The sequence below is a fragment of the Oryzias melastigma genome, linkage group LG8, assembly GCF_002922805.2.
Source record: "Oryzias melastigma strain HK-1 linkage group LG8, ASM292280v2, whole genome shotgun sequence".
NCBI lineage: Eukaryota > Metazoa > Chordata > Actinopteri > Beloniformes > Adrianichthyidae > Oryzias > Oryzias melastigma.
In genome coordinates this window covers 19,278,885-19,289,407 of record NC_050519.1, presented here as the reverse complement: position 1 = coordinate 19,289,407, position 10,523 = coordinate 19,278,885, and the positions used below count along the sequence as shown (strand labels likewise).

General features: G+C 42.2%; 1 protein-coding gene across 2 annotated transcripts; it reads left to right on the top strand.

The window, feature by feature from the left end:
• The first annotated feature begins 895 nt into the window (after positions 1 to 895).
• sox10 (SRY-box transcription factor 10) lies at positions 896 to 8,179 on the top strand. 2 transcript variants are annotated; one of them, XM_024272229.2, is made up of 4 exons: positions 896 to 1,188; positions 2,681 to 3,409; positions 5,646 to 5,902; positions 5,986 to 8,179. In XM_024272229.2, the coding sequence occupies exons 2-4, from the start codon at positions 2,994 to 2,996 to the stop codon at positions 6,741 to 6,743; spliced, it is 1,431 nt and encodes a 476-aa protein (XP_024127997.1). In that variant the 5' UTR covers positions 896 to 1,188; positions 2,681 to 2,993; the 3' UTR covers positions 6,744 to 8,179. The 2 variants fall into 2 exon arrangements, with proteins under 2 accessions (XP_024127997.1, XP_024127998.1); XM_024272230.2 differs by having other exon boundaries at positions 897 to 1,188; positions 5,646 to 5,806.
• Positions 8,180 to 10,523: the final 2,344 nt, after the last annotated feature.

Sequence of the window (10,523 nt, the reverse complement as noted above, 5' to 3'; positions counted from 1 at the left end):
CTCTATTTTCTTTTTCCTATACACAAAACAGTTTTTTGTTCCCGTTTTTTTTTTACTTAAGGGGGATAGAAGGGGGGGCTCGTTTTTGATCACATGATTACAATTCACCTGAGATTAAAAAAAACCAAAGGGGGGAAGTGGAAGGATAAAAACGGCAAAGAATTGGACAGAGAGATGCACTCATGAGCGGCCTTATCAGAGTCACAGCCGCGGCAGGAGAGGAAAAAAAGGTGATTTTTGGATGGGGGGGCAGTGTGTCGCATGGCGGCGATGTGAGGGGGTCATTGTTGAGTGGAACAGCGTTGCGGTTTGTCTGCAGACCATAATGCATCCCTTATCTGCGTTTCTCCGCAGTAAATGTCTTTTTTTCTAGAGGTGCTGATGCGCGCATGGATCTCGCACATGCGCTCTGAACACCCACACCTCTGAACATGTACCTCATTCACAGCTGGATGGTGAAATGTTCATTTAAATGTAGAAAAACAAAACTGGAAAAAGTGTTTTCCAGTGTTTATAAATAAATGAGAAATCTGCTGTCACGAACCTTGAGGCGATCCAGAAAAAATATCACATGATGGCTTCAATATAAAGTCATTCTGTTTGATTATTTTTGTTCAGCTGTTTGATTTTAAGGCATTTTTGAGACTTGTTTTTGAGTGCAAAATGTGAAAGAAAATTTTATTTAGACACTCCATGCAGGCTGGACTCCAGATTTCATTATCAATACATGTAGGGATATTTTCTTCATGGACTGTCAGACTCCCCCATAAGTCAAGTGGCTAATGCGCATGTCTGTTAGTTTCAAATGAACTTGATTAAACCAACTCCAAAAAATGCGCAAAATTACGCGCGTGTTGAAATTAGATAGATAGATAGATAGATAGATAGATAGATAGATAGATAGATAGATAGATAGATAGATAGATAGATAGATAGATAGATAGATAGATAGATAATTTTCCGCCAATCAGAGCTCTCCAAATGCGCATACGCGCTGCTCCTTTAAGGCTCGTCCCTCACTCTTTTCTTTTTTCTCTCCGCTGCATACAAGGGGCTCTTTAAGCCGTGCTGTAGGCACACAGAGCAGGCATTCATTCTCGGGCGGCGCAAGCGAGGGGGCTGGGGAGTGAGCGTCACTCTGGAAACTCGGGGACCCGCGGATTCTCGACCTCTTTCCTCACTGCTGAAGTAAGGCGCTCTGCGCTCTCTGCCGCCGGTGACCGGCTTCTGTCTTTCCCTTTTCTCCTCTTATCCCATCTTTAATCATCATTCTGATTTGACTTATGTGAAATTTTGAGTTTGTGTTAAGAGTAAAGAGTTTCCGGATGGTTCCAAAAATCTTTTCTGACATTTGTTAGATTTCTTAGTGTCGGGTTGCTGTAAATTCGGGATCTGTTTGTGGGACTTCAATCAAAAAATACAAAATCTGTTAAAACTCTGTTTTAAAGTATTTTTTCTCCAAATTGTTGCTTTTAAAATCACATTTTGTTCCTGCTCGTGGATCTGTTCGAGCTGGAAAAGATTAGACGAGGGAGAACTTTTTTTTTAAACAAGACAATTAAGGCCAACTTATTGGCCAATCAGGCGGAGAATAATGAGCTCACAGACACGTTTGGTGCTCATTAGTGATAAAACAAATCAAATCAAAATCTAAAATTTTCTAAGAGGTCTAAAACAATTTAAGATCGGAAATTACGTCTGTAATTTTTTTCAAATTTCCGTAAAAAATATTATTTTAAATTGTTTTGTTTAATTTTTACATACAAAAAATATAATTACATGTACAGTCTACTAAAAAATTGATTTCTAAAAGTTTTTCTCAAAAAAATTGAAACAACTTTGAGGGAAAAAAAAGTGTTTGGTCACTTTTTACGCACGGCGTTTACGCGTTTACGCGCGACGTTTACGCACGAAGACCCTTTGGGGACGCTGTGACAGCCTGTGAGTTGGCCTCCTCTAGCAGGTGGCAAGCGAATATTAAGGACTGACAGGTGGGGAAGCCTTTACCTGTCATTGCTTTGGAAATGAATACTCCTGATGCAGCCCAACAGTTCCTCAAATATTGACCTTTTGAAAGTAAAACTGAATAACTCATTTCAGTAAAATGATCAAAAGGGTATTTTTAAAAGTAAAAGTTTCCAAAAAATAAAGTTTTTAAGAGAGCATAAGCGTTTGTTTCTTTTAAAGTCACAACATATCTCGTTGTTTTATTATATTTCCTATTTTTCTTTTAATAAACTCCATCTTTTTTATTCTACACACATTTTGTGGGGAGGTGTCATTTTTGGTAAAATTAAGACACGTTTCCCTCCCGCTGTTCGTCCTGACCCTGTTTTGCTGGCAGTCTGCGTCCACGCAGGCGCGCCAGGTCATGTTTATCCAAGAGCCAGTATAATTTAAGGTTTGTGCTGCTGAGGCCATCGAAGCGCTCCAGAGTGTTCCCTCTAGGGAGCTTGGACTAACTGTGAAACATTAAACAGCGGCGCTCCCTGCTTCTGGAACTCAAGCTCTGCAAACATGAGCCTGCAGAAAACACATGAAAGGACCATTTTATCCATGGAAAAGGGCTTTTACGCACACATTTCCCTTTACATTACAAACACAAATCTGACGGGAGAACACGCAAAAACGAAAAGCTGAAAGTGAGGATTTGCTGAAATGATGCTCCTTGCTCTTCCAGGTTCTTGTGGATTTCCAATTCCAAGAGGGAGAGAGAAGGCGGGAGAGGAGAAGTGAGGCTGGGTGAGCTTTGCGCAGACGCCCGTGTGTCAGCAGGGAAACTGGGGCGCACTGAGCCGCCTATGAGACCATCGACACGGATGGAAAGAACTTTAATGTGGAATCCTCACAGAGTTTTGCAGCGGAGGCTGAGAGTAGAGACAGACTGGCAGTTTATATTATAATTTAGAGGAGTTCAGAGACAGAGCAGTCCGCCGCGTCCACCAAACAGCTGAGAATTCACACACAGGCTTTAGGTTTTCTTCTTGAAGAAGATGTCCAGGGAGGAGCAGAGCCTCTCGGAGGTCGAGCTCAGTCCCGGCATGTCGGACGACAGCTGCTCCCAGTCACCTGCTCATTCTCGGGGGGCGGCGGAGTCCCCCCTCCGCGGGCAGCAGCGACCGCAGCTGGACGGCGAGTCCGCCGGCTGCTCCTCCGCCAGGTCCGACGACGAGGAGGAGCGCTTCCCGGACGGGATCCGCGAGGCGGTGAGCCAGGTGCTGAAGTGCTACGACTGGACGCTCGTGCCCATGCCCGTGCGCGTCAACGCGGGCAGCAAGAACAAGCCGCACGTGAAGAGGCCGATGAACGCCTTCATGGTGTGGGCGCAGGCGGCGCGCAGGAAGCTGGCGGACCAACACCCGCACCTGCACAACGCCGAGCTCAGCAAGACGCTGGGGAAGCTGTGGAGGTGAGGCTGCTGCGCGTGACAGGTGTGGGCCTGCAGGTGGAGCGCAGAGTCACAAAAAACAAACAAAAAAGTCACGCAGGGGTGCCCAAATCCAGGCCTCGAGGGCCGGCCTCCTGTAGGTTTCCAGAAATGATCTGGAACGGGCGTGTTTAGCCAATAAGGAGCTTCAATGGCAGGTTGGTTAGAAAACATGTAGGACGTAGGCCCTCGAGGCCTGGATTTGGGCACCCCTGAGATGATAAACACATTTTATATCTTCAATGAAAAGTTTTTTAGTTGATTTTGAGGTGTTTTTATTTATTTATGAATAGGTAATTCTGAAACCAAACAAAATAGTTTTTCACTTTTAACTCCTGATTAGATGTGATGGAATAACAGATAATACATTTTGCTAAAAACAGAATCAAACTGAATCCTGTTCAAACTTTCTTCATCTTTATGCCTGGAGATGCTTGAAAACAGGGGTGTCAAACATACGGCCCGCGGGCCGGATCTGGCCTTCCAGATCGTTTAATCAGGCCCAGTCATAAAGATAAAAAAATATAAGGATGTTAAAGAAAGTTTCTAGCCCATTCCTGTATGGAGTCATGGTTATTTAAAGAAATTGCTGCAATGCGCTATTTTACCACTAGGGGAAGCAAAGGAAACGAAATACCGTCGGGACAAGAGATCGAGAAATAAACGCTTCTTGGCAAGAGCATGACTCAATTACCAAAATGTCTTTATCAAAAAGATAGCAATAATAATACATCTAATAATAATAATAAGCAATTAGGCTACTTTTATTATTTGAGGCATTTTTCCCAACTGAGAAAAAACAAAACAGAAACAAAGAAGCTAACAAGCTGACCTTAGGTTATTTTGTTGTTATGTTACTCGTCCGGCCCGCTTGAGATCTGATGGGTTGAATGTGGCCCCCGAACCAAAACTAGTGACACCCCTACTTTAAAAAATCAGGAGCTGATTTAGGGGTTGAGACATTTACACACACATTCACATTAACAATTTATTTGACCAACTTTCTGATTCATATCATACTTTGTGGTCTGCTGATCCGATTCGATTTTGGTTCATTATGAGCGATTCGATTAGTTTCGAATCACTGAACTAAAATGGATCCATTACACAAAACTCCAAATAAACAAGAATATCAAATCCATTCACATTTTAGCTTGATAAAGTTCAGCCCACTGTTGTTTTTCCACATCAAAATAACCCAAAGAGAACATTATTAACCATTCTACCACAGTGTATGGCAGGGGTGGGCAAACCTTTTGACATGTGGGCCAAAAGGGGTTCTAAAATTTGACGGAAGGGCCGAACCAGAGCCAGATGTGTGGAGTATTTTGGTAATCACCGTCATATAAGAGAAATAAATAACATTAAATCTGGATGAAAACATGTTTTAATTTTGATTAAAACAAATCTAAAACATGGGGTTTTCATTCAAAACTGACTTTAGTTCTCATGCTGGTGCCAATTTCACCAAAGGTTTAACCTTAAACTTAGAGAAACAATGCATTCATGTGGTGTGGGAATGATCAGAAAAAGGATTGTCCGACTCGAAAAATGTTAAAAATGTTATTAAAAAAAAAAAAAAAAACGATTCTTCCAACATCACAGAATGCACCAATCTTTCAATGGTTTAGGTTGATTTGTCTCAGACAGATTGATCTGGTTCCATAAACTAATTCATCGATTAATTGTTACACCCCTAATATTAAATGCTGCAGTTTTGTTAATATTTTTACTATTCTCGGCTTAAAATGTAAGTTATAACCTAAAGCTACACGAGTTAAGATAACACAAAAATATTTGTTGCTTTAACTTGACTATGAAAATGTGGCAAAGCTGAACAAAGTTCCATCAACTCTCCTCTGGTCTTCAGTCTCAGAAGACTCACTAATTCATGTCAGGAAGCTCCAAGAAGCTAAATGAATTAACCTTGTTAGGATCAAATATTAATCAGATGAAGCTCTGACCTTGAGCCCAGCTGGGTTTGGTAAATTAGCCCTGAAGCATGACAGAGGAGGAGGACCAAGAAGGTCAGGGGTTTCTCATGGCATCCCTGCCAACAGCTGTATGCAGGAACTGGTCACTCCTCCTTTCATCACTGAAAGGCTGGTGGAAGACACTTTTTCTGAGCTCTTCTTGTACCGTTAAGAAACCTGGTTTCTATTGAGTAATGAAATGTTTCTGATTTGCAAACTGTCTGCAAATGTTCATTCTTTCTAAGGCTTCTTAACGAGAGCGACAAACGACCGTTCATCGAGGAGGCGGAGAGGCTGCGGAAGCAGCACAAGAAGGATTATCCGGACTACAAATACCAGCCGCGGCGCAGAAAGAACGGGAAGCTGGGCTCGGGTTCTGGAAGTGAGGCTGATGGACAATTGGAGGGTGAGGTCTCCCACTACAAGGGCCTCCAGCTGGAAGTGGCTCATGGTGGGGGGGCCGAGTCCCCTCTGGCAGATGGGCACCACCCTCATGCTGCAGGTGGGCTGCAGGCTCCCTCCCACAGAAACACTTTGGAGGGAAAAAAAGGGTTGTTATCTGACGATGATGTCGTTCCTCCACAGGGCAGAGCCCCCCCACGCCCCCCACCACCCCCAAAACCGAAGCTCAGGCTGGAAAAGCAGGGGACGGGAAGAGGGATGGAGGAGGGAGCTCCCGCGCCTCCATGGGGGCCGACGGAGGCTCCGGTGCCTCTGGATCTGGAAAACCTCACATCGACTTTGATAACGTGGACATCGGAGAGATGAGCCACGAAGTGATGACCAACATGGAGCCCTTTGACGTCAACGAGTTTGACCAGTACCTGCCCCCCAACGGCCACCCCGGGGTCGGGCAGAGCGGCGGGGCCGGAGGCGCTGCGGCTGCTGCTCCGGCCTCGCCGTACAGCTACGGCATCTCGTCAGCTCTGGCGGCGGCCGGCGGACACTCGGCGGCCTGGCTCTCCAAGCAGCAGCACCACAGCTCCCCGCTGGGGGACGCCTCGAAGGTCAAGAGCGAGGCTGTGACCTCTGGGGGTCACTTTGCCGAAGCGGCCTCAGCCGGCGCTCATGTTACCTACACGCCGCTCAGTCTCCCTCACTATAGCTCCGCCTTCCCCTCATTGGCCTCGAGAGCTCAGTTTGCAGATTATGCCGACCACCAGCCCTCAGGGTCCTACTACGCCCACTCCAGCCAGGCTCCAGGGTTGTACTCCGCCTTCTCGTACATGGGGCCGTCCCAGAGGCCGCTGTACACCGCCATCACCGACCCCGCCAGCGTGTCCCAGCCACACAGCCCCACCCACTGGGAGCAGCCGGTCTACACAACTCTGTCACGGCCTTGACAGACGACAGAACCAGGAGGCGCCGGTGCTCGCCCCGCCCCAGCGTCAGACCTCAGAAGCAGAGGCCACAGCGTCAGCGGAGCTGTTAGGAGTGCTCTGGTCTGTCTGGGGGGCTTGAGCAGGTACCCGAGAGGGTATGAGGGGTAAAACCTTGTTCCAAAAGTGCGAGCAGAGGGGGGTGTGGCAGGGAAACTAGAGCGTTGGAGGTGTGAAGGTCAACGTGGAACGTCTTCAGAAAGCACAGTGCCAGAGCCACTCAGATACGCTCTCACCTGTTCCAAACTTTACGGGTATCAGGAGGTCTGCAAACACCCCCCTAAAAACAAACAAAGAGAGAAGCATGACTGTCACCTTGGAGATTGAACCGAGAAAGAAAAACGTGTTGCCAATCTTTTGTTTTTATTACATAAAACTCAAGATTATAACACAAGTGTATCAACAAATGATGAAATTGTTGTAATAGTAAGAATTTGTCCTGTTTGTTCTCAGAATATCATCATCAATAAATCACACAGACTTATAAAATATCTTAGGTTTAGGATAAAATGACAAAAGAACCAAAGCATTGAGACCAAAACATGTTTTCCTGTTTTCTACAACAGAAACAGATTCTTAAAGATGTTTCTCCCAACGTGACACTCAGAACTACCTGGTAGTTTGTAGAGATGTTTTTTAGATTAGCCTAAACCTTTTCCCTAAAAGTTATTCTTCTTTTATCATAAAGTTTTTTTGCTGTCTTTTTAAAAGCTTCCTACTTTTATGTATTCCTGACTTTTGAGGAAAAAAATGTGTCACAGTGTCAAGTCTGACTAATAATGTGTATTGTATTTTTAAGACAGTTTATTCAAGAAAATTCTGAATTTAACAGATTGCTATAAAACCATTTTGCCATTAACTTCACTAAGTGCTTCACCACTGACTAATTTTTTTAATTTTGAGTGTTTTTTTTTTGTAGAATGTTTGTCAAATTCCATTTAATTTCGTGTCTGTATGCTGCAGGAGATGCCAATAGTTTTTAATTAATTGCCACATGAAGCTGTTTAACTTCAGATTGCATTAATATTATACTTTGTTCTTGACAATTTACTAACATATAATTAAATTTCATTCTTTTGTTGTGAAAATCCCTCAAAATCTACACAACATATTATTCTATATCATATTTAAAGTGTTTTTTCTGTATCTAAAAGCCTAAAAATGCATCTTTCCTGTTATGATGTTACTGGACTTTAAAGTTTCTTTTTGTTGCTTTGAGTTTTTTCATTTTCTATTTATATATTTTTTGTTTTTCTTTCTCTCTGATCCGAGCTGCCATGTCTATTCTTGGGAACAGTGGCTTACAGTCACAGAGCTTGTAAATACGAGCAGGAGCAAAGCCTGAACATGTGATGATGACTCGTACTTGAAATAAAGTTCTTCTGTTTTCTGCCTGTTTAGATCTTCCTGCAATCAATTTATTTGGGACATTTCGAGCTGCAAAGCTTAATAGCTTCCTTTACAGGCAATAAATTATTTACGCCACCAAAGATATCTTTGTAAATATAAAAATATGGTTTTAATTTCTGGTAGGAATGAGCAATGCTGAGGACTCAGCCTCCCCTAACCTCACTGGAGCCTTCTCGGTGGAGTTGGAGAGGTTATGACTTGCTATGCATGCCTGGATACATACTGCAGGTTTCTGCCGTTGTGCACACATGCATGTGTCTCTGTGTTTGTTGCAGATTAGGCCTGACTCCTAATTCCCTCTCTCTTTAATCGGCTGTGTGATACTTTAGGAAAAAAACAAAGAGGCCCATTCATGGGGGAGGTGAGGGAGAAGGGAATGAGGGCAGGGAGGGAGTCTAACCCCATAACTGCCCGCTCTGTAGCTTCACTGTCACACAAAGGGACCTTTACTGTGTGCAACTCTCACCACTCTTCCTGTTGGCCACTCTCGCCGCGTAAATAAACACAGTTCCGATCAAATTCGGCTCCACTAAGCTTCTTTTGAGAGCAAGAAATGCATAAAAGATAAACTAAGAGATTCTTTATCAGCAAAACACTTTTCTGGGACAGTACAGTTAAGACAAAATGTTAACTTATAATGTTAGAAACGCTTCATTGCTAACTAGCATTAAAGCACGGCAGAGGAGGGATGATGGTATGGTCTTGTTTGACAGGACTACATTTCCCAGAAGTCTGTGAAACATGGGTTTTTGTCACAAAATACTATAAAAAATACAGTAAAATTGTGTATTTTTGGTTCACTGTTTATATTAATTGTGTTTACCTAAGAATAAGACCCCACAAATAGCATTTTTAAATATAGTCAAGGTCTAAGACACATCATGCTTGATCTATTCAAAAAAACAATGTACATTATTTGAGGCCTGAGGTTTGCAGATCTGAACACAGAAGATGATCTGGAAAGTGATTCTCACACCTCATCTTCTATTGAGGATGCAACGACTCACTTTCACCACAATTCTGTTTTTTTAGTCATGGTTTTGATTTGGTTCAAAAGCGATTAGTGTTTTATAAAACAATAAAAGCCTAAATATTCTTTTTAAATTTGCTAATAAGGGAATAACAATAAAGAATAAAAAATTATAAAATGTAATAAACTTGGCACAACACATTTGATCAAAAACTTTCAATGTAAACATATACAAAAATATGCAGCGGGGATACAACAATCTGTAAATTTGATTCAATGATGTAACATTCATTTTGGTTTAAAACTGAACTGACTAACTAACTGACTAACTATGTTATCCATCATTCTTTACCGGGGGTGGGCAAACTACGGCCCGGGGGCCACATGTGGCAGTTAAGCTACTTAATTTGGCCCGTCAGACTGGAATAAATTATGTTAATAATCCTTATTAATGTTTTTCTTCTCCCTGAGTCTCTCCATAGATGATGCACTACAAATAGATCGATCTTTGTTAAGGTGCAGAAAGTTATTTTGTATTCATATGGTGCTGGAAATGTTGTCGGAAAGTAACTTTTTAGTCAGTTTTGAATTAAAAACTCTAAAATGTTCTGTTTTAAAGTAAATATATTCATTTCTCAGTCAAAATTAAAGCATTTTTTGTTCAGCTGCCATGTTATTTCGTTCTCTAATGAGATGGATAACTAAAACACTCCATGCACACGCTCCTGGTCGGGCCTGTCTGTTAAATTTTAGAACCTTTTGTGCCCCATGAGTCAAAATGTTTGTCCATCCTTTATACAATAGTGCAGCGATAACCAAAAGTTATCCATGAAGCTGTTGGGGATGAAAGGCTTTTAAAAATTAAGTGTCTTAATTCTGTTTTAGATGAAACAATTTAACCTCTATAGATTCATAAAATGCATCAAAACACTTCTACTCAAAATTTACTTTAATTTAGCATCTACTTCAAAGCAAAAACACAAGAGACTTTTTTCATTGTTGGAAATAATTCAGGAGGTTACGCTTTTCATATAAGCCATTTCTCAAGTTCATATACAGTTTTGTGCTAATAAATCAGAAAAACATTGCAATCCTGATTGCTATTTTCAGAATTGCTGACATTTTTTCCCTTCTGAACACCAAATAAAAGTTAAAAAATAGTACATGTTTTATCAGTATAAATATTAAGAAACCAAAAATGTGTGGTTTTCTTGAGGCTCAGATTAACTAACTCACTTTGAAGTCATCGTTTTTAGCATCAAGCAGAGCCTCAGAGCTCGGCTGAAAATAGATTCTCTTTGGGCAAAAAAAAATTCAAGAACAAGTCCTTCTCCTCCAAGCACTTTCTTCCTCCAGCGCCGAGC